Source organism: Bos indicus x Bos taurus, chromosome 2 (genome assembly GCF_003369695.1).
Source record: "Bos indicus x Bos taurus breed Angus x Brahman F1 hybrid chromosome 2, Bos_hybrid_MaternalHap_v2.0, whole genome shotgun sequence".
NCBI lineage: Eukaryota > Metazoa > Chordata > Mammalia > Artiodactyla > Bovidae > Bos > Bos indicus x Bos taurus.
The window spans coordinates 25,338,750-25,362,007 of record NC_040077.1 but is presented as its reverse complement, the minus strand read 5'-3'; the positions used below and the strand labels follow the sequence as shown (position 1 = coordinate 25,362,007).

Below are 23,258 nucleotides of genomic sequence, written 5' to 3'. Positions count from 1 at the left end.
CTTTTCAGAGTCTTTGTTTTCCAAGATAAGTTTGAAATTTTTATTTTTTATAAAAAATTAAAAAGTTGAAACATACTCAAAAATAGATGAATGTTAATAAATACAGATATTCATTTGTGTAAAGAGAAGTACAACAGACCCCCACCACCCACCTTCACCAATTATCAGTATGATGACATTCATCCCTACCCCCTACTCTTTGCTGAATTTTTTCCCAGCTTTATCAAGGTATAATTTGTGTACTATAAAATTTACTTACTGAAAGTATAGAACTCAATGATTTTTAGTAAATTTATGGAGTTGTGCAGGTATCACCACAGTCTAGTTTTAGAATATTTCCTAAATGAAATTAAATATTAATGTCATCAGTATCATGTCATAGATATATCTGGAAGAGATTTTAAAGTTTATTTCATCAAGTAATGTTTGAGTCCTTTTTGTGAGATTGAGTTTTTTCACTTATATCCCATCAGATATAAGAAATGGTCCTTTAGTTTATTCTTGAATAGACTTCCCAAGGCGGCAACCAAGTCTGTGTCTGATGGCTCTCACCTGGCTTTACAGTGAGGTTCCAGTGCGCATGAGAGCGCTTCTGGCTTCAGGAGATAGCTGATGTGTCTTCAAGTTGCAGTTTCTATTTTAAATCTGCCCTCATACATGACAGTTACACTTGTGTTGTCTTATAAGCACATGTACTGAGATTCCTGGTCTTATTACATTGTAGAGAAATGGGTTATTGAATAGTAAAAGAGGTATCAATAAATCAGAAATTCCTAAAGGAGATTGAAAGAAATCAGCATTTTCACTTTGAGTAAGTAAATTTAGCATTGTGACATGAGAAACCACTTTTTGTTAGGTATTTATTTTTCAATCTTTGCTTTGATTATATTGCTGAAAAGTAGCCCAAACAGTAACTGTAGAAACATAAAAGTATGTGTTTTTTAAAAAAAACTTCACTGTGGATTTGAAAAATTTGGATTTTCAGAAAATGAATATATCATTTTGAAATGGCATTAATCGATATGACCTCCTCACACTTCCTGTCTCCCTTTCTTTTTCTGCACTTCATCAGAATGTAAATTTACTGGGGGTAGTGATTTTTTTATTTTCTTTATTCTGTAAGTTCCTTGGTGCCTAGAACAATGTCTTGACATATAACAGGTGCCCACCCTGCCCCCAAACTTGAAAGACTTAAACATACCAACCAACCATCCAACACCTTTGAGAATCAAATAAAACAAAGAACTCCCTTCGGATTTTTCATGCCTCCAGTTTCCGCAGAAAAGTAAATATGTGACTAACTAAATTTATAAAACTGTCTGAAAATAGTTGCTTCATACTTTTAGGCACAGTTCATTCTGGCTTTAAGCAGATCTCTGTAAGACAAAATCAAAATCCATGTGCAGTATTACTGTTGTTTGGATATCAGTGAAACTTCGCACTTGAGTAGCTGGTAAGCGTTAATAGATAGCCTTTATTAGGTGGTATCCTAAGAGGTACTTGAATATAAAGAACATAAACTCCTCAAGCTAACATCAGTAGAAATGGAAATGTACTAGGCTTCAAAGGCATGTCACAGAACCAAGGCCAGAAGGAAACGGAGGTTCAGGAAGGTCATTCTCCCCATCTCTGGAGCTCCACATGCTCTTGTCTCTTTCAGGCTATCTACATCATTCTCTCTCACAGACCAGCATTCACTGTTTCATGGGGCATATAGGGTTACATGACCTTTTAGGTCAGGAGCCCAGTAAAGATTGACTGGAATCTTTGTATCTCATTTCCAAAATTCCAAAAGTTTTCCAATCCAGCCCTTCTCAGGGGTGAAACTCATACCTGGTGTTACTTAGCTGGGGTGGGCTCTGTAAAGAGCCCCCCGCCCCCTTGGCCCATGCTCTACTAACAGCCCTTGCAAAGAGCAGAGGGCAGAACAGGTGGATGAGCTGTGGAGTGACACAGCTAGAGACCAGCTGACTAAATGAAGTCTCACTGAGGGAAGACCTGACCGTGGTGGGAGGGAAGGGACTGAAGACTGTCCACGATGGTCTGCTCGTTCTTTATCAACTGAAATGTTTCAAAGGCTGTGCTTTTATTTTAGGTGTACCAACGGTACCATTATTGCCACCACAAGTAAACCAGTCCCTCACATCTATGCCGCCAATGAACCCAACTACTACATTACCAGGTAAGCTGCAGGAGACATACATGTAACATAATAATAGCTTTACTGGTATTTTACATCTTAGAAACAATGAAAAAAATTTATCCCTATGTGGTGACTTTTTACTTGTTTCATTCTCATTTTATCTCTACTGTAAGTTCATGATAAGTGAGAGCAATTGGCAATGAGCTGCAGTCACCAGCTAGTCAGCTGCTGAGCCCTGGGCTCCTTAAACCTAGCCCACCATCCTCTTTGCGTCCAAGCAGCCTGAGGCCAGAATAAGGAGTGTGTAGATGTTCCATTCATCAGCACTTCCTTACTTAGGGCATTCTGGTCAGTGCTTAATGAATACGACATTGTATCTTAGAGACGAGCACTCCTTGCTTGGGTCCTCAGTAACTCTAATGTTAGGTGAGATTTTTGTTTATTTCGCTTATTGTTCCCAGTGAAGACCAAGTCCTTTATCTCTCAGGTAGGGATCAGATATTATTTCAGTAATCAAGTATAGTTGGCTTCTGATAGCCTTTAATTGTATGGCTAAAGATGCTGTTACACAGACATACTAAGCCATTAACCAAATGTGAGCACACACAGAATGATAAAGCAAGTGTGATAAAATGTTAATATTTGAGAAATTTGAGTGACAAACATACATAGGGATTCTCTATTAGCAACTGTGAGTCCGAAATTAAAAAGGGAAAAGGGGTCTGCGTGAGGCGGGAGTGCTAGCCCGGAGGCCGCTAAGCCCCCAGCCCCTCCAGGTCATCGCCATCAGTTGGGGGTCCGCGGGGTCTGCGGTCACCCTTGGTTCCAGGCACCGCACCGGGCTAGCGGCAACATCGCGTCCATGGCCACCACAGCGGCTCCGTCATCTTTGGCCCTCAGGGCCTCGAGCCCGGCCGTGACCCCCAGCTCGTACGGGGTCTTCTGCAAGGGGCTTTCCCGCACCCTGCTCGCCTTCTTCGAGCTGGCCTGGCAGCTGCACATGAACTTCCCGTATTTCTACATTGCGGGCTCCGTCTACATTGCGGGCTCCGTCGTTCTCAACATCCGCTTGCAGGTACATTTTTAGAGCCCTGGGGATGCCGCCGGCCGGCGTTCTGGGCCTGCATTATGGCCGACTCCCAGGAGGCGCAGGGGCACCATGGAGCTTGGGGCGAGCAGTCCCGCTGTCTTGCGAGAGTGCTTGGTCTCCCTCCACCGCTGCGCTCTCGCCTCTCTGCCGTCTGCTCTCCTCCGATCCCCTGAACTGGCACCGAGACCTCCTGAGTGTAGGAAGAGGAAATACGCGATTCCGGGAACCGAGAACTTCAGTTAAAACCCACTACAATATTTAAGAAGCTGTGCATCCTTAAAAACGGGACGAACAGGATGTATTATAACAAGGGAAGGCTGTCAAAACTTTCAGGACAGAAATGTACAAGCTCATGGTCCGTGTTCATAAATAGTAAATTTCGGGAAGATGAGACTGGATTATAAACAGGATCAGTCAGAAGCTGAAGATCTTAAGGATATGCAGTGGAAGGCAAACATCTCTTCATTCCACAACAGAAAACTATGACGATCAGAAACTTTAAGTGGAAAAAAAAAAAAAAAAAAACAACGTTGTAAGAGGAACACATCCTTCAGATAACCAAACAATGTAAAATACTGCAGGGTTTTGACCGAGGGTTGGAGTGTAAGAAGGTGGACTCAATTTCAGTGTCGCTCTAATTCGCATTGTGGTTCAGAATCTTGGAGCCAAAAAAAAGGAAATCTAATCATAGCACAAAGCTTGGTGGTTTATTGAATAACATTTAAATAATCATAATGGAAATGCTGTTTATGGTTTTCATCTTTTTAAGAGAATGCTTAATTACGGTTACAGAGTTGAGTGTCAATATTATCAGCCTTGATGGCATAAAAGTGCAATTTACAAGGTAGGATGGCAGGGCGGGTGCCTGGAAAAGTAATGGTGTCTTTTAAAGTGGGAAGTCGACAGGTAGAGTCTGTTGTCGATGGGGGAAGAGGTCATTTTATTTTACTTAAAGAGTGATGATAAAGTTCTAAAATATAACCATGTAACAGAGAAGAAGGGAGAACAGCCTGAGGTCAACAAGAAATGCCTAAAGATGATAGTTCAGGTGGAATGTCTTAGAAAGGAAAATGGATACATTGTCATGTATTTATAAATATAGGGTCAAGAGGTTTTTAGGTGTTAGAGAGTCTGGAGATGAATTAGTGGTCTGCATATTTTTTTTCTAATTAAGGAAGCAAAATTGAGGCAATTATGAGCCTCAGGAAAAAGAAAAGTTTTCAGAAGTTACACTGCATTAAGTCAACTGTGAATAATGTTAGTCATCATATAAAGTCAGTCATATTTATGTAAACACTGAATACAAACAATAACAAATTATTAGGTAACCCTAGCAGAATTGGAAAGGAGTATATATGTAATGGAGAATACATCAAGATCTGATACAGAAATGTCGGTTTAAAAAAAAAGCAGTATAACTTGTCACTTAGAAAGAAGTACAATAACAAATAGCTGAAGAGTTAAAATTGGTAGTCTCTGGTGAAGGAAAATCAGGGATGGGCAGAGAAAAAGTGGAGAATTGCTGTGTTTTACTACTGGTCTAACAGTAACAGTGTTTTTTTTCTTAGCCCTGTGTGTATGTGTATATCAGACACACCTCTGTTAAAATACAAACTAATTTTGTGGTCCAGATGAGCCCAACAGTCTGCCTAAATCCCTGTTTTCTCAAACCTATTAAATGAGAATAAACATACCCAATGGATAAAAAAAAATAAAAAATAAAAAGGGAAAAGGAAAAAAAAAAAGGCTGAGAGGGTGTAAACCTCAACCATCAAAGAAAATCAGTCCCATATTTGCTGAGATAAATCAGCTTCTTCTCTAAGACACTTGGGCCGGCATCATTCTTGCCCTTGGGTTCAGAGGTTTGTTTTAACCCTTACTCGCTTAGCCATGTAATCACTTAGGTACAGAAAGATGCTTCACTGGGGAGAGGTTTTTGTTATTGTTGTTACTGTAGTTATGGTACAAAACTGCCACAGGGTAAGTGGACTTCTGGTATTTTCACTTCGAAGTGGGTGGTATTTTTTTCAATATGCAAGGGTTTATCATTGGCACTTTATCTTTTGTTCTCTGCCTTCTCTTCAGGTCTGATGCCTTTACCAGCCGGTCTCCCGAGCCTGCCTGTCCTCCCCAATCTCAACCTACCCACCCCGCCTGTCGTCCCAGGCGTCAGCTTACCAGAACTCGTGAACCCGGGTATGTTGCCCATCTTGCCATAGGACTCTGTCTAATAAAAAGTTTTATCCAGGAAAGGCAGTCCTCTATTTCAGTCTTTTTCTTGCAAGGGCAGATTCTTTAACAAACTTCAGCTGCTTCAGATATAAATTAATCTTTTTTATTTAAAAGGGTTGAAAAAGAAGAGGAGAAATGTCTTTGTGATGCTCCTCTGCCTGGCTGCCTGTCCCTCCCTTCCTCTCCCTCCTGCCCCTGACAGCTCAGGCTCTGTAAAGGCCAGTTGTAGAAATAAAGAGCAGCGGTATGGCCTCGCTGAGCTGAGTGGGATGGGAGGTGTGCAGTTCGCCCGGTGGCAGTGAATGAACTCCCTGTGATTCTCCCTGTATTTTGGGCAGCTGCCATCCAGGGACTGGTGGTTCCTGTGTTTTGCGTGGCTCTGGCTGGCTGGGCTTGCTGCGCTTGCTACTTGATAAATATTCTTCATTTTTTAAATTGAAGGATAATTGCTTTATAGAAATATTCATTATTAATGTTTTTATAATAAAAACTGCAAGGTTTTAGCTACAAGTAGTTAAGTTCACAGATATTCAAAGTATTTACAGTCAGATTTTATGCACTGATGAAACTGAAGCGGCAGAGTGTCCCCACGAGTCTGCTTTTCTGGTTAATGATTACCCAGAGTAGTTTTAGCTTTGCGATGGCCACACATCAGGGTTGACTTTTCATTGCTGTTCTCAAGAATTGGGCCCATCAGTGATGTCAGTGAATGATCTTATTACATCATGGTATACATTGTCATGTTTCTGTTTAGATCGTAACAGCCCCTGTTGTAACACTTATCATCTGTATTTATTCATTACTTGTCCTCATTAACCTGTTTTTTGCTTTTTGGCACAATGGGTTAAAAAACAAATGAAGTCAGTAAATTCAGGCTAATGTTACTGTCTTAACATTCCCTTTGTCTTTTTGGGGGGGTAGCCCTGTATTCTTAGACTTTCGGCTTTGCCCTTTCCCCAGGTTGACAGACTGGGCCACAGGTTGCCCAAAACCTGTTTTACAACCTGCCTTCCTTTTGTTTCTTGAAGATATAATAGTCTCCCTTCATTCTGCATTTTAAAATTCTTAACTCTACCAAGTATACTATAAATAGTTATCAATCAGAGGGCTTGAAAAAAGGCCGAGTACTTCAGGCTTCAGGCCTGGCCCCGGTGTCTCCTGTTCCTCTTGTCTGTCCAGAGTGCAGCTGAGAGTCAACCTACAGTTTGCTTGAAGAGCAGAGTTCTGCTCAGCACTCCGTGTGTTGCCTTGCAGGCAGATGGGTTCCTGCCCATCCTGGCTGGGAGAATCATTTCTTCCCTGAGCTGGGCTGAGTCACATGAAGGAACCTTTCCTCTGGCCAGCTGGTCCTGTGGTGAATATTTAACTCTGTCCGAGCCTCCAGCCAAGGATAATCAGAGGTGGTGATTTGTGTTGTTGCTCCTCAGCTTCCATTTTCTTAGTGAAAGGCAAATGCAGATGATTGTGTGACTGTGGCTGTTGCCCTTCTGTGCCGGGAGGATGTGTGATCTCTGCCTTTTTGTCCTAGGTTTGCCACCTCTTCCTTCCCTGCCTCCCCGAAATTTACCAGGCCTTGCACCTCTCCCCATGCCGTCCGAGTTCCTCCCGTCATTCCCTCTGGTTCCAGAGGTCTCTCCCGCAGCAGGCTCCGCAGACCTGCTGTCCTCCGTCCCACCTGCCAGCAGCCCACCCTCCGACCCCGTCCCGACCACTGCACGGGCAGACACCGCCTCCGCACTCACTGTGGACGTGACACCCCCCCCTCCCAAGGCCCCGGCCACGGTGGAGGACAGAGTCAGCGACTCCGCCACAGCCAGCGAGAAGCCCATCTCAGCGGTTACGGTTACAGATGCATCTGCTTCTGAGTCACCTTAGCTTTGGACCGGTCTTCAGAATTGGCGTGGTGTGCTTGTTTCACCACAGGAGCGTGTCTGGAAATGCAAACTCTCTTTAATTTCTTACTAGTTTGTACCGTTTCTGTAGGCATCCTGTAAATAATTCTAAGGGAAAACTCAGCAAGAGGATGTGGGCTTGTATTCTGCCAAGTGGGAGTGCGGCTCACGGGCCGGGGAGGGAAACGTCAGGAAGTGCTTGTATTTTAAAACAACCAAAAAGAATTGTAAGGGTGGCTTGCTGCCAGGTTTCCACTGCCATTCTTGGGGGTGTAGCTCTTTGGGAAAGGTGGTGACAGGGTGTTCTCTAGGCTCCCTGTCTTCCTGCTGCTCCTTCTGTAAGGAAATGTAATATTTTATGCCTAATACCCACTCGCAACATTTCTTGTATTTTGTAAATCATTTGCAAGAATGCAGACCACCTCACTAAGCCGTGAAACGAAAAGATATTTTACTTTTGGTCTCTGTGAGTCACATCTCTATTAAGGTTTACACGAAAATTCCAACAGAAGATGTTAATTAAAGTTAACACAATGTGCACTATTAATTGAACATCTTTTTATTCAGCCTATACACAGATCTTTGTTTTGAGCTCTCAGAAGTACTCAGACAACATTTTATAACTGCTGCTGTTGCTTTATACATCCACTAAAAAATGGCATTTAAAAAGAAATAAAGGAGATGTTACACAGTTTTAAACCAGAAGGTGGCACTTTGTAGCTGCTTACAATATTACAGCTGTACTGGGAAGCATAGACACAGCAATAAATTACAGTACTTTTGCTTTTCTTCTTGTGGTACATTTAAATTACAACTCCTGATTGCCATGGCGCAGTCATTAATCTCCAGTGCATCACAATGCATTCATGTAATTCCATGTCTGACCTTTGCTTTCTCCTAAATTTTCTAAGAGATGGTTAAGTTATGTGGCATTGATTTATTGAATGAAATTAAATGCATATTATGTCTCTGCTTCTTAAATAAGATGAAAGCGATCCGTCAGTTATTGACCTGGCACTGGCATGAATGTTGCCAAGGAGCAGCGAGTAGAACAGGGCTGCTAAAACCCACCTGGAAACTAGAGTTATCAGTGACCACCGGTTTTTAGGATAGATCCATCTCCAGGGCCAGGTTTATATTTCAAGTAAATGACAAAAGAAGGCTCCAGCTCAGGTAAAGTTGAGCAAGTTGTTATTTTTAAAAGATATTCCTGTGTTTTAAAAATGTTAAGGAGCTACCTTAATGGGAAGCAAGTAAGTAATTTTTGAGCTTTAAAGACAAATTTTTTAACTGTAGTTTTTCCAGAGCAGCGATTCTGAACTCTTGTGAGGTCATCTGAGGATGGCAGCAGCCCTGGACCATCTTCCCAGGACAGGGTCTCTAAGCACAGGAAGCACACTGAGCTTTGGGGAGAGGGGGACTCTCAGTGTTCACCTGGAAGATGGGCACAGAATTGGCCCAGACAGGCTCATCGGGCCTTCCTGAGATGGAAAACACTTATTTTAGATATTCTCTTCTTCCTTCAGCTATGGGTGTTTTTTTTACACCGCGTATTCTATTTCAGGGGCCAGAAACACAGATGTGAAAGAGAGTCGCTGCCATGAGACCACTCACCGTGACCTTTTAGAGGGGATGGTGTCTCGGTCAGTCCTCTGGGCACTTGAGATGAGCCCTCAGTGAGGATGACAGTCGAATCATCTTTGAACCCCTGGGTCACTCAGGGTGTGAGGCATGAGGCAGAAATGGGGAGAACAGAGAATGCTGGTTCGAATAGGCTTGGTTATCAGAACAACTCTCAAAATACAGTGGCTTAAGCACAGTCTGTCTTCTCTTCCATGGTTGGTTTTGTTGGTGTTTTTTTTGTTGTTCTTTGTTAGGGTGCATGGTCTTTCTCTAGTTGCAGGGGGGTGAGCGGGGTGCTTCTCTCCAGTTGTAGCATGGAAGCGTCTCCTGTTGAGGCACAGAGGCTTAGCTGCCCTGTGGGATTTTAATTCCCCAACCAGGGATCAAATCCATGTCCCCTGCATTGGAAGGCAGATTCTTAACCACTGGACCACCAGGACCATTGCTCTCGTTCAGAGTTGGAGATGGTCAGGCTGAGGCAGGACCGACCTTTGGTAACGTCAGAGACTGCAGCTCCAGTCCTGTAGTGCTGCTTAGCGTGGTTTTCATTTCCACGGTCATCACATGGGCCCAGATGGCAGCCAGAACCCCTGCCATCCCCTCCTCCTTCTAGCCAGAAGAAAAGGGCCAGCCCCCTTCTTTGGGGGACAGTTAAGAGATTTCACGCAGCACCTTGGCTTACATTCTTCAGGCTATTGTGGAGTAACATGGCTGAAAGGCTGAAGCGTGAAGGCTGTGCTGCAGGAACTGAGGAGGAAGCAGTGACTAGTGAGGCCCCATGCGCATCCCCCACACAGTGCCACCGTTTGCTGAAGATTCGATGGAGGCACTCTGCCAGGGTGCTGGGCAGGAGCAGGGAGATTTCTGAGCGAGGACGTGACTTGAAGAACCGTGCAGGCAAAGGAGGGGCAGAGAGCATTTGAGGCTAGAAGAACGGTGAGGAGTGGAGCACACGGGGGCTGGGTCCTGAGTGCCAGCCTAGGGGGTTGGGGCTTTGTCTTAAAAACAGGAGTCACTGGGGGATTTCCTTGAGGACAAGCTCATCTGCATTTGAGGAAGCCTCTCTAGTAGTGGAGGATGGAGGAGCGGCCAGCCCTGAAATGAGTGGACAGAGGAGACTGAGGAGGCAGTGTCATCTGAAGGCCGTGTTGGTAGCTGGCAGTAAGGCTGTGATGATGACTGTATCTTTCTTGTGTTCCTGTTTTATGCTTAGTCCCTTACTAAATTTGCTTGCTTTAGAACAGTCAGCTTTAGATCATTTCCTAAAAACTGAAAAAGACCTTCCCCATTTGTGAGGCTGAAGTAAAATGGCTCTGCCTGGGCCTGAGGGTAAAGGCCTCCTGTTTAATTATCTGACCACCCAGCAAGGGGGTCAAATTAGAACCACCTCTCAGAGTATGGATTCCTGGGCCCCTGAGTTCTGAAAAGCTTTCCAGGGGATGAGAATCACTACACACTGACATTTGTCTCCTTCACTGTACCTGCCCCTGCCCAGCTCCAGTTAGCAGCAGGCCCTGAACCATATCCTAGGTGATCATTGAGACAGGCTGGTCTGTAATCTGAAGTAATAAGGCAATCAGTTCAGTTCAGTCGCTCAGTTGTGTCAGATTCTGCGACCCCATGAACCACAGCACACCAGGCCTCCCTGTCCATTACCAACTCCTGGAGTCCACCCAAACCCATGTCCATCAAGTTGGTGATGCCATCCAACCATCTCACCCTCTGTCGTTCCCTTCTGCCTTCAATCTTTCCCAGCATCAGGGTTTTTTCAAATGAGTCAGCTCTTCGCATCAGGTGGCCAAAGTATTGGAGTTTCAGCTTCAGCATCAGTCCTTCCAGTGAACACACAGGACCAATCTCCTTTAAGATGGACTGGTTGGATTTCCTCGCAGTCCAAGGGAAATAAGGCAATAGAAAGTCCGTTGTCTACTGAGACATTTTCACCACCTAGCAAAGTGCACACGTTGGAAAAGGGGTCTTTTATCAATGATACCGTTTGCAGTGGATCTTGGAAGAACAGTTTCTGGTCTTGCTAACCAAGTGTGTTCCTTTATAAGCTCCTTGCATATGAGCCAATAACTACAAGAATGGGGAAATAACACCAAAGCCACAGGCCAGCGGAATGGTAGGTGAAACTGCTTCCTGGCTTGCAGCGCTCTGGGAGCTGGAGAGGGACGGAGAGATGTTCTCAGGGATGGGGCTGGGGACAGAGTTCTTATCCATTAAAGAGCAGTTCAGGACTGACCAGTGTAGGAAAAGCTGCCTGGTCGGGGAGTTACACAAGCACAGTGCCCTCTGGCCAGCCATCTTTGCCAGCGCAAACAACAAGAGCACATGCCGTCATGTGGGCCCGGGGACTTCGTGTTATCAGAGTTAAGGTTGCACCATGTTTCCTGGCACTCCTGGATGGGAACAGGCCCCGGCGTGTGGGGTGAATACTGTAACGGGGAGCTGAGCCAGCCCTGTCCCAAGCCCTCTGTAGGGTAGTCTACCCAGGGAACAAGAGGTAGCAAACTGAGTTCCCGCAGACACCCTTGAGCCACCCTGTACCTTTTTAAATGTGAATTAATTGCCAACATTCCCAAACCAGAAAATTTCACAGAAGTCCAGATGTCTGGTTTCTCTTTCCCATTATCTGGCAACACTAGGTCCTCAGCCCCACAAGGAAGCAAGCCCCCTTGAGCCGACACCACCAGGTTGCCACCTGGCCTGCTGGTTTCTGCCACTTGCCTGGTCCACAGGCATCTGAAGTCACAATGTATCAAGTATTGTCCTGGTGGAGATGGGTGGGAAGCCTGGGCTTCAAAAAGCTGGAGGGTCCAGAACGTAGGGAACCCAGGATCAGAAAACAAGAATTTTCATGGACTTCATTATTTTCGACCCATGAATCATGGTGAAATGGTTGCTAAGGTTGACAGAAGTTGAAGCAGTCACTTAAACTCTAAACCTTGGGGAGAAATAGGTCTCTGGACCGTGACCAAGATGATGACAGGGATTTGGGTTTCCCCAGCCTCTCCCGGAAGCCAAGTCTGGGACAAAAACCCATTAGTTGAATTTACCTTGACAACCAAATCTATTGAATTATGTCATCAGTTCTCTTTTTTTAGGGACCAAGGAGTATGTAAAGAGAGGCCCTGCCTGAATTCCCAAGTGGCTTCCTTGCCCTCCATGCCGTGGCCTCGAATCCCGGTGAGAGGGAAGCCGCTTAGAGTCCAGCTCTGGCCACTCTGGCCCGGTGTGAGACTGGAATAAGTAGTGTTCACCTGAGGTTGGGTGTGTGGGGGAAGCATCTTCAGGGAACGCCTGCATTAGAGTGGCTCGGGTGAGGGGACTTCTCATTTCTTATGCACTTTTATATCAGCATAATTTAAAAAATGTATTTGAATTACTTTTCAGTCAACAAAAACAACGGTTATTTTTCATGTAAAGGACAAATGGGACTTAAAAGAGCCAGGACTGCCTAGCCTGGGGGAGGGGAAGGTGCTGGCCTTGTCCAGTGGCATTTAAAAGCTCCCTGCTAAGAAATCCCTAACACTGGCCCTAGGTGAGAATTATTAGTGATGTTTGCTTTAGTAGACCTGTACTTTGATGATCTGCAACATTATTTTGTGTTTGTAAATCAGTTTGGCCAGAAATGTCCCTGTGTGGTTCAGACAGCTCTACTGAGCACAGACACGATGGCGAGTTCACATCGTCTCTAGGGCTCCCTTCTGGCATTTAGATCTCCGGAAATCACGTTAGCGGTCAGGTACATGAACTATTCGCAGTTCTAACATTGTTTAATTTGAGATCAGCAACTGAACAACCTGTGTGCTTTGGGGTGGTGGAGAACATAAATGTGAGAGCAAATTCCATCTGTCTTTAGTTGCGGAGCTGAATAAAAATGAGAAACGGGTTCCTATTGCCTAAATTGAGGGGCTTGGAGCTCAGTCTGATTTTAATAAACAAAGCCAAACTTGGTCTCTGCAAAGTTTTTGTTTTTCTTTTCCTGGAATGACCAGAAATAAAAAGGGCATGTAGCCTCAGAGATAGTGAAATATATTTTTCCAAATTCAGATCTCTACTAGGCAAATGGGGTCACCTGAGGTGAAAACCCCACCAGCTGGGGGTCTTCTGGAGAGGACAGATGAGGGGTGACAGTAGACATGGAGGAGGCAGAAGAGAGAGAGAAGAGGGGCCCTGGGCAGCACAGGTTCTGGGCTTGATCCCATGGACTGGTGTTGCCAAATGTACATGGAAGACATTTTTGTTTTCTAATTTTATTACCTATATATTTATTTTAACATGTGTTGAAAAAATAGATCTGCTTTGTAGGATGAGGCTAAAGTAGCTTCCTTTATCAACTTTATTGACAAAAAGGAATCAACTTAAAGAGAAGTACTGAGTTGACAGCAGGTGTCAAGCAGGGCAATTTTTTCTTCAACCTTCCCTGGCCTCCCAGTAGGTGGTACTGATATCTCCATTTGCCAAATAAGTAACTTCCAGTTCACACAGTGGAAGCTTTAGGATAGGAGCTGACTGCTGTAGGTCTGTCTCCTCCCACGTCTCAGTTCTGTTACCACACACCGATTAGGAGCCGTAGAACCCAAAACTGACTTTCATCCAGCAACTTCTGTTGTCTCCAAGGCCACGTGGAGCCGGAGCCCGGCCGGCAGCGCGCGCCGCGACCACCAGGTGGCGCAGCGAGCCTGGGAAAGCCGCGCCCCGTCGGAGGCCGCGGGGTCTCCGGGCCAACCTCGCAGGGCCCTTGGGCGGGGCTGGGACGTCGCAGGAGCGGCCGCGAGGGTGGGGACGTGTTTTTTTTTCCTTTGGAAAAGGGCTAGCTGGGACTTAGTCCCTTACTTCCCTTCCACCGCAGACAGGTAGCTAGGTAGGGATGCAGAAAAGCCTGGGTGCATTCACCAAAAGGAGTCCCTTTGCAACACAATTTTAAAGTAAATACATCAGCCTGAGGCTTGTTAAGATAGAAATGAAAAGCCCTACAGGTGACAGTGAACCCCTCATACTTCCAAAAACATCATAAAGTCGAGATCCTGATTGGGGGGTGGGGGCGGGTCTTGCTTCCATCATTCCCAGACACATCCTCCCTTACCCTCGACCCCCAACCCCAGGCTCCCCGCCCTGAGGTTAGAGCCTGGCTCTCTGGTAGTGAGTGAACCCCTTGTCCAACAAGCCTCCGCTCATCCGTCCCAGAACTCTGTGAAGGCACACGTTCCTGCCTCACAGGCCCCGGGCACACCTCGTGGAGCAGCCAGGTTGGGCCCAGGTGGTCTGAATTCAAAGGCCTCCCCCTCCCCACGCTGCTGACAACGAGCAATGAGATGCGTGTATAAGGCACAACGAGCACGCACAGGCGGGAGCTCCGCAGACCGAGGCCTGAGCTGGCTTCTAGGGAGGTGCTTCTGCGCCTTGGAGGAAGGAGAGAAGCTCCGGGCCAAGTGGAAGCCTGCTGTAGTCAGAGGCAGCAGCACCCGCAGTGATGTGAAGGTAGGTGGCACTCAGGGTGTTCTGGAACCGCACGTCGCGCCGGGTGGCTGGAATGGGAAGGGCGATGTCTGGAGTGGCGGCAGGTGCGGGTGGGGCTGCAGAAAGGGCCTGGGGAACCCAGGAGTTCAGGCTACATTACTGGGGAGTCGATAAAAGCTGTTTTGTTTTTGCAAGGAAGTAAATAGTTTGCCCCTTAACAAGGATCAGAGGTTTAAAAATCTTACCTTTTAGCAAGCTTTTTAAAAATGAAATATGCGGAACACAGAGTTAAAAACGAAAAATTGGGATGGAACTGCTGGTTGCTGCCCTCTGAGCAGGAGAGAAAGGTGTGGGTGGCATCTCTGAGGAAAGGGTCCCCAACTCCCCCAGAGCTGCACCGCCTAGGGGAAAACTAAGACTTCGTCTTATCCACAAAGAGACTCAAGCCCAGAGAAGTGCTGTGCTGCCCGGGCCTCCTGCCTCCCAGTCCACCCCATTCCCACCCCCAGCGCCTGCTCTCTAGCGGCTGGGGCGTCCCCTCACTGTCTCCTGGTTTGTGGAGGTCTGGTGAAAGCCCAGCGGGGTGAGGCATCTTCATCTTCTGTAGTCCCTCTCCAGGCAAGGCAACCCTCTACACCTGGGCACGGAAAAGCAGTTCCCCACCAGTGCTTTTCAGCCCTGTGTGCCTAAAAAACAAAATACCAGTATGCCTATGGCCCAGAGCCTGGGCAGGGAGGCTCAGAGATCGTCTTCCTCAGTTCCTCATGTTACAGATAAAGCCTGAAATCCGGAGAGGTTAATGACACTCCCTCAGGCTCACAGTTGTAGAGATGGTAGAAAGCTGGGCCTGGTACCCAGGTAGAAATAATCTTGTGTTGTCTTGGCCTGTAGTGGCTAAAGGCAAGGCTTCAGTTCCGTGCCAGCGACTGAGGTTGAGTCGTGGCAGTGAGAGCCGACTCCTAACCGCTAGACCGCTGGTCAGTGATAAGGTCCTAGCCCCTTTGCTTTGCAGAAAACAATTCCTACAAAGACAGTATTTATTAAAAGGAAAAAGTACAGTATGTGTGGATAGATGCACAGGTGGACTCAGAGCTGCTCCCTCTGGTGGTTTGATTCACTTTTGTGGGGCATTTCTTCTGGGTTTCCTTTGGCCAGTCATCCGGATTTGCCTGGTTCTGAGCCGGTACTTGGTGTATCTCAGGATCCTCCCATGGGTGCCTGGGTGTGCATCTCAAGGCCTACGGGTAGACTTCGCACCATTCCCCTTCTGACCTCCAAGGAGCTTTCTAGTTGGGAAGGTTTCCTGGACTTCAAGAATGAAAAATATGTGGTTTCTTATCTGGGCAAGGCCCAACATCCTCTCTTGATTGTCATGCTACTGATATTTTGGAGTTTGTCCACAGATGAACTCCAGTTGCTTATTCTGGAGTCGGGGCAGGGGGCATCTACCTCCTGCCTCAAAAATAGGAATCTTTCATTTGTTCTTCCAGCCGGGCCACAATCTGTGCGGTGAGGGGATGGAGTGGGTGGGGCAGCTCCCAGCCTTTTGAGGCAGCAGGGGAGCTGGGGTAGAGGGGGCAAACTCAAGGTCCCTGCTGGCACAGAGGGGATGCTCTTAGCTCACACCAGAGCTAACGGTACCCTCATTTTTATCCAAATTTAAAATGCCAGTGATTTTGTCAACAATGAGACAGTGTAGTCATCAGGGCTCTTAGTTGAGATAAGAACCCAGTTAGAAGCAGCCTAGTCAATCGGTGGCCATTTAACCCCGGGCTCCTGGAGGAGCTTCTGGGACTAGAGGGGAGCCACATGCCTGGGCAGCTGCTCTCTCTGGGTCCTGGCATCTTTCCACCCCTGCAGACTGGAGGGTGAATGCACGTGGAGGGGATGATTCCTGTGAGAAAGTGCTGCAGCAGTGTGACATTTGAGGCGGGGAGGCCGCCTCTGAGGTTGTACCATCTGTTGTCGCACACTGGTGGCAGGGTTTAATCGCCCTATCTGGTTCAATCGCCTCTGGAACACCTAGCACATCACTGGCTCACAGCAGGCACCTGACCTCTGCTGAATGAGCTACCATCAAGATGTGTCCTCATGTAGCTCAGAGTCTGGCTGCGGGTCCCAGATGAGAGCGAGTCCATGCGGTGAACATTAGAGCAGGACGAGCAGCAGAGGGCACCCACCCCAGGCCGGTACCCTCAACAGGAATGTGAGGTGAGGGCACGCCTTCCTGGAGGAATAACAGAATGGGGGTTACAGTGAAGACCACAGTCCTCCCTGCTTCCGGGGGGAGAGCTGCCAGTGGGGACAAGCGGAGGGTCTGGTGGAGGTGTGCTATTCTAGTGGCCGAGGGCGACAGAAGGGCGAAGCTGCTCTCCACTGCCCTGACACCCAGGTCACAGGTTCTGTGGTCTCTCATTTCCTGTCTAATGGGGGGCGGGGTGCAGAGTTCAAAACAGTGGGTTGGTTTTGATTTATGATTGGGGCTTCCCAGGTGGCTCAGTTGTAAAGAGTCCACCTGCCCATGCAGGAGCTGCAGGAGACACAGGTTTGATTCCTGGGTCAGGAAGATCCCCTGGAGAAGGAAATGGCAACCCACTCCAGTATTCTTGTCTGAAAAATAGGGGACTTCGCTCTTTGCTCAAGAGGAAACAGTAAGTTATGGGAAGGAATTAAATCTAAAGAAAGTCTGATGGGATTCTCACTTTCAGAAGGTGATACTCAGAGGTTTATTCTTTTGCTTATAACAGGTTGGGAGAATTCATAAAACGTCTTAACACTGAGAAAAATAAAAACCTTGAAGTATCTGTACATGTGAGAAACTGGTAGCTCTTTGTTAGCTTAGGAGAATGGAGTGGTGTCTGGAAAGAAATGCATTAGATGGCAATGGCACCCCACTCCAGTACTCTTGCCTGGAAAATCCCATGGACGGAGGAGCCTGGTAGGCTGCAGTCCATGGGGTCACTAAGAGTCGGACGTGACTGAGCGACTTCACTTTCACTTTTCACTTTCATGCATTGGAGAAGGAAATGGCAACCCACTCCAGTGTTCTTGACTGGAGAATCCCAGGGATGGGGGAGCCTGATGGGCTGCCATCTATGGGGTCACACAGAGTCGGACACGACTGAAGCAACTTAGCAGCAGCAGCAGCAGATGAATATTGGCAAAAGTATCAATAACATAATCATGGAGGGATTTAAGTTCATACTTGTAATAAAAATGACTCAAATTATTTGAGTACCTTTTTGGAGAATTACCAGGAAAGATTTTTGTCTTAAGTGATTTCCAATTTTTCACAACTAAGATTTGTTTAGAAGTTTCTCTTGTGAAGAGTCAGGGAGAATGGATATCATTATATCTATGAGCTGCTTCAGATTAGAATTCCCTAAACACCCAGAGTATTGTCAGCTATTATTGTCAATATTCTCAGCTTTCAGCTCAAAGTATGCTTTGGTACATTTGATAATTTGGGGGGTATGACTCTGTCACAGTATTTCATCTCCAAAGTGAAGAGTTTTTAAAGTGTTATTTTAGTTATTTTATACTAGAGTAGCATAGACTTTGACTTTTTTACATACTTCTTTTTATTCTTTTCAGTAGCATTTATCACATTATCTTACCACAATGGAGTTGCACTTTTGTGTGTGTGATCTAGTGTGTTTCCTCTGTTGGATTCTGTGCTCCAGAAGGACACTTTGCTTTCTTCCGTATTGTCAGACTCCAGAGTGTCTGACATGCACTGTATGCTCTGTAAATTCTTATTGAATGAATTAGAAAGGTCTTTGAGGAATTTCTAGACTAGGCTAGATAAGAACCCATTTTGCAGCATCCCTGATGCTTCTGAACTGTGGTGTTGGAGAAGACTCCTGAGAGTACCTTGGACTGCAAGGAGATCCAACCAGTCCATCCTAAAGGAGATCAGTCCTGGGATTTCTTTGGAAGGAATGATGCTAAAGCTGAAACTCCAGTACTTTGGCCACCTCATGCGAAGAGTTGACTCACTGGAAAAGACTCTGATGCTGGGAGGGATTGGGGGCAGGAGGAGAAGGGGACAACAGAGGATGAGATGGCTGGATGGCATCACCGACTTGATGGACGTGAGTCTGAGTAAACTCCGGGAGTTGATGATGGACAGGGAGGCCTGGCATGCTGCGATTCATGGGGTCGCAAAGAGTCAGACACAACTGATCAACTGAACTGAATTGTGTTATTTTCTAAATACTCAAAAAGCATTTGTAAAGGATGGGATTCTCATGTAGTGGTTTATATCATTTGAGAGATATCTTTTCATGGTATAAAATTTTTATGGTCTAAAGGTTTTGAAATCATACAGAGTCTGTTCTCTTATCACTGTGGAATTATGTTCTTAATCAATATAAAAAGATATTTGAAAATAATCCACATATTTTCAAGTGCAATGTGACTTTTAGCAAGACAGATCTTTGGCTTAGCCATTGAAAGCCTCACCAATGTTAAGACTGAAAAAACAAAGGGTAATTGCAGAGAAGAAAGCATTTAAATGAGAAATTAATATCAAACATATTTTTTAAATGTTTCACTTTATTTTATGTTTACAGTGTCACCTTGCTTAAGTCTGTGGGAACTTGAATTTGTATCCTGCTGTTATGTAAAGATTGTATAAATCTTAATTGTGTTAAATTGGTTCATTGTGCCTTTTAGGTCTTCTGCTGTATCCACTGTATCTTCCTGTTTTTCTATCATTCTATTAATTTTTGAGAGTTGGATAATGAAAGTCCAACTAAACTTCATTAAAATAATTGTAGTGGAACTATATGTAACTTTGTTCTGTATTTTCCAAGTCTCCTGTAAATGTGTTACCATACTTCCACAATTTAACAAATAAAAGAGAAAAATAACTTATTTAAAATACCTTGTAAATGATACAAGCTGCAAATCCTTGTTTGACTTACTTGAATTCACTCATGACTGAAACCAACTAGATATGTTAACTTGTCTGATTTTTCCAAGCAACATTTTTGCCTTAAAGAAAAGAATATATGACACTTTGACTTTATATCAAGATGAAAATTGGGGCAAGGTAATATTTAAGATTCAGTTGATATATTAGTTACAAATGTACAATACAATGATTCCATATTTGTACATATTGCAGAGTGACCACCAGTGTCTAGCTAACATCTGACACCATAGTTAGAAATTTTTTTCTTCTGATGAGAACTTTCAAGAGGTACTCTCTTAGCAGCTTTCAGATATGCAATAGTATCAGCTGTAATCATCATGCTGTGGTGTCACCTCCCCTTATTTTTTTTAAAAACTAAAACTTATACCTTTCGACCCTCTTCACACCTTCATTCACTCCTTACCCAGACACCTTTGGCAACCACCAGTTCTCAGTATCTATGAGCATGGTTTTTTCTTCATTGGTTTAGATTCTGTGCATAAATGAAGTCATACAGTGTTTGTCTTTCTCTGTCTGCCTTATTAATAGTTCTGCTGATGCTGCTGCTAAGTCGCTTCAGTCGTGTCCGACTCTGTGTGACTCCATGGACGGCAGCCCACCAGGCTCCCCTGTCCCTGGGATTCTCCAGGCAAGAACATTGGAGTGGGTTGCCATTTCCTTCTCCAATGCATGAAAGTGAAAAGTCAAAGTGAAGTCGCTCAGTCGTGTCCAACTCCTAGCGACCCCGTGGACTGCAGCCTACCAGGCTCCTCTGTCCATGGGATTTGCCAGCCAAGAACACTGGAGTCGGTTGCCATTTCCTTCTCCAATTAATAGTTCGTTAACCATAATTCCCTAAGGTCCATCTATTTGTTGCAGTTGGCAAGATATTATTCTTTTTATGGCTGCATAATATTCAGTTACAGATATATGTATCACATTTTCTTTATCCTTTCATTCAGCTGGGTTGCTTCTGTGTCTTACGTATTGTAAATAATGCTGCAATAAACATCTTGGTGCAAATACCTTTTCCAGTTAGTGTTTTCATGTCCTTTGGATAAATATCTAGAAGCACAATTGCTGGATCATAACAGAGAGTAATTTTTTAACTTTTGGAGGAACCTCCATGCTGTTTTCTATAGTGGCTGCACCAATTTGCAATCCCGCCAACAGGCATGAAGGTTTCCTCTTCTCTACATCTCACCGACACACTTACTGTCTTTTTGTAATTGACACTCTAGAGGTATGAGGTGATACTGCAGTTCTGATTTCCTTTTCCCAATGATTAGGGATGTTGAGCACCTTTTCATGTACTTGTTGGCCATCTGAATGTTTTCCTTGGGAAAAAAAAGTCTATTCAGATCATTTGTACATTTTTTTTTAAACTGGATTTTTTTTTTCTGCTGAGTTTTGAGTTCTTTGTATATTTTGGATACTAACCCCTAATGAGGTATATGACATCTGCAGATATTTTCCCCACTTGGTAGGTTGTCTTTTCGCTTTGTTCATGGTTTCCTTTGCTGTGCAAGAGCTTTTTCATTACATGTAGTCCCACTTGTTCACTTGTGTTGTCAAGTACAGAAAGGTCCTCACCAAGACCTATGCTGAGAAGCTTATCACCTGTTTATTTCTGAGAGTTTTATGATTTCAAGCATGTTCAAGGCTGTCATCCATTTTGAATTACTTTTTGTGTAAGATCTAAATTAGTGGTCCAGTTTCATTCTTGTGTGTGTGGCTGTCTAGTTTTCCCTACATCATATATTAAAGAGATGACTCTTTCCCCATTGCATATTCCTGGCTCCTTTGTCATAAATAAATTGATCATATATGCATGGGGTTATTTATGGGCTCCATATTCTGTTATGGTGTGTGTTTTATGCTAATGCCATACTGTTTTGATTACTAGAGCTTTGAAATATAGCTTAGAGTCACAAAGTATGAAGACTTAAGCTTTGTTCTTTCTCAAGATGGCTTTGGTTCTCTGGGGCTTTTCTGTTTCCATATGAATTTTAGGATTTTTTTCCTCTATTTTTATGAAAAATACCATTGAAATTTTGATAGGGATTCATTGAATCTTTAGATTGCTTTGAATAGTATGGACATTTCAACTCTATTCTTTCAGTCCATGAATGTGAAATATCTTTCCATTTATTTGTGCCGCCTTCAGTTTCTTTCATCAATGTCTTAAGTAGATTTCTGTACATGTTTTTAATTGGTTAAATTTATTCCTAGATGTTTTATTCTTTCTGATGCAACTGTAAATGGTTTTGTTTCCTTAATTTCTCTTTTTGATAGTTTGTTATTATTGAATAGAAACAGTAGATTTTTGCTTATTGTTTTCATATCCTGCAAGTTTACTGAATTTGTAATTCTAACAATTTTGTTTTTGTGAAGTCTTTGGGGTTTCTATATATCCTGTCATCTGCAAATAGTGGGAGTTTTCTTCCTTTTCAATTTAGCTGCCTTTTATTTTTCTTGGCTAAATGCTCAGCCTAGGCCTTCCAAAATTACATTGAGTAAGTGGTGAGAGTGGGCATCCTTGTCTTATGCCTAATTTTAGAGGAAAAGCTTTCAGGTTTTCACTGTTGAGCATGACGTTAGCCATGGACTTCTCATATATGGCCTTTATTATGTTGAAATATGTTCCCTGAAAGCCACTTTGTTGAGATTTTTTAATCATAAGTGGAAATTGTATTTTATCAAATGTTTTTTATGTGTATTGAGACGATCATAAGGTTTTTTATATTTTATTAGAGTCTAGTTAATTTACCGGAGAAGGCAATGGCAATCCACTCCAGTACTCTTGCCTGGAAAATCCCATGGATGGAGGAACCTGGTAGGCTGCAGTCCATGGGGTCGTTAAGAGTTGGGCACAACTGAGCGACTTCAGTTTCATGTTTCACTTTCATACATTGGAGAAGGAAATGGCAAGCCACTTCAGTGTTCTTGCCTGGAGAATCCCAGGGATGGGCGAGCCTGGTGGGCTGCCGTCTATGGTGTCGCACAGAGTCGGACACAGCTGAAGCGACTTAGCAGTTGATTTACAAGATTGTGTTAGCTTCAGGTGTACAGCATAGTGATTCAGTTATTCATATCCATATATCCATCTTTTTCAAATTCTTTTCCCATATAGCTTATTATACTATATTGAGTAGAGTTCCCTATGGTATACAGTAGGTCATTGTTGACTGTCTATTTTATATATAGCAGTGTGTATGTTAATCGCAAACTCCTGATTTTTCCTGCCACACCTTTCCCCATTGATAACCATAAGTTTGTTTGTGAACTGAGTCTTGTTTCTGCTTAGTAAATAAGTTCATTCGTATCTTTTTCAGCTTTCACATATAAGTGATATCATATCTATCACTTGATATGTATCATATTATTTGTTTTTCTCTAATTTACTTCACTTAGTGTGAATCTCTAGGTCCAGCCATGTTGTTCCACATGTTGTGGCCAAGTAATATTCCATTTTATGTGTGTACCACATCTTCTTTATCCATCCATCAGTATTCTTGCCTGAAAAGTGCCATGGACGGAGGAGCTTGGCAGGCTACAGTCAGACATGACTGAGCATACAACACCCGCACACAACATCTTTATCCATTCATCTGTCGATGGACATTTAGGTTACTTCCATGTCCTGGCTATTGTAAATAGTGCTACAGTGAACACTGGAGTGCAGATGTCTTTAGAATTGTGGTTTTTGTAGAATATATGCCCAGCATTGGAATTTCTGGGTCATATAGTAGTTCTATTCTTGATTTTTAAAGGAACCATGTACTGTTCTCCACAGTGGTTCTACCAGTTTTCATTCCCACCAACAGTGCAAGATGTTTCTCTTTTCTCCACACCCTGGCCAACATTTATTGTTTGTAGATTTTTTTTCTTTTT

At 44.3% G+C, this 23,258-nt stretch overlaps 2 protein-coding genes across 3 annotated transcripts in view; both read left to right on the top strand.

The window, feature by feature from the left end:
- Positions 1–8,341, top strand: part of GORASP2 (golgi reassembly stacking protein 2) — a 33,301-nt gene extending 24,960 nt beyond the window's left edge. For both annotated transcript variants that reach the window (XM_027557954.1, XM_027557946.1), the window contains exons 8-10: positions 2,096–2,182; positions 5,319–5,429; positions 6,994–8,341. In XM_027557954.1, coding sequence (XP_027413755.1) covers positions 2,096–2,182; positions 5,319–5,429; positions 6,994–7,340 — 545 coding nt within the window. In that variant the 3' untranslated portion in view covers positions 7,341–8,341. The remainder of the gene's footprint in view (positions 1–2,095; positions 2,183–5,318; positions 5,430–6,993) is intronic.
- On the top strand, positions 2,189–4,022 carry LOC113902557 (small integral membrane protein 10-like protein 1). The gene has a single exon (XM_027557964.1). The coding sequence runs from the start codon at positions 3,006–3,008 to the stop codon at positions 3,228–3,230; it is 225 nt and encodes a 74-aa protein (XP_027413765.1). The 5' UTR covers positions 2,189–3,005; the 3' UTR covers positions 3,231–4,022.
- Positions 8,342–23,258: the final 14,917 nt, after the last annotated feature.

Bases quoted from the DNA above. Each gene is read 5' to 3' on its own strand.
- LOC113902557 (XM_027557964.1), top strand. From the start codon at position 3,006: ATGGCCACCACAGCGGCTCCGTCATCTTTGGCCCTCAGGGCCTCGAGC.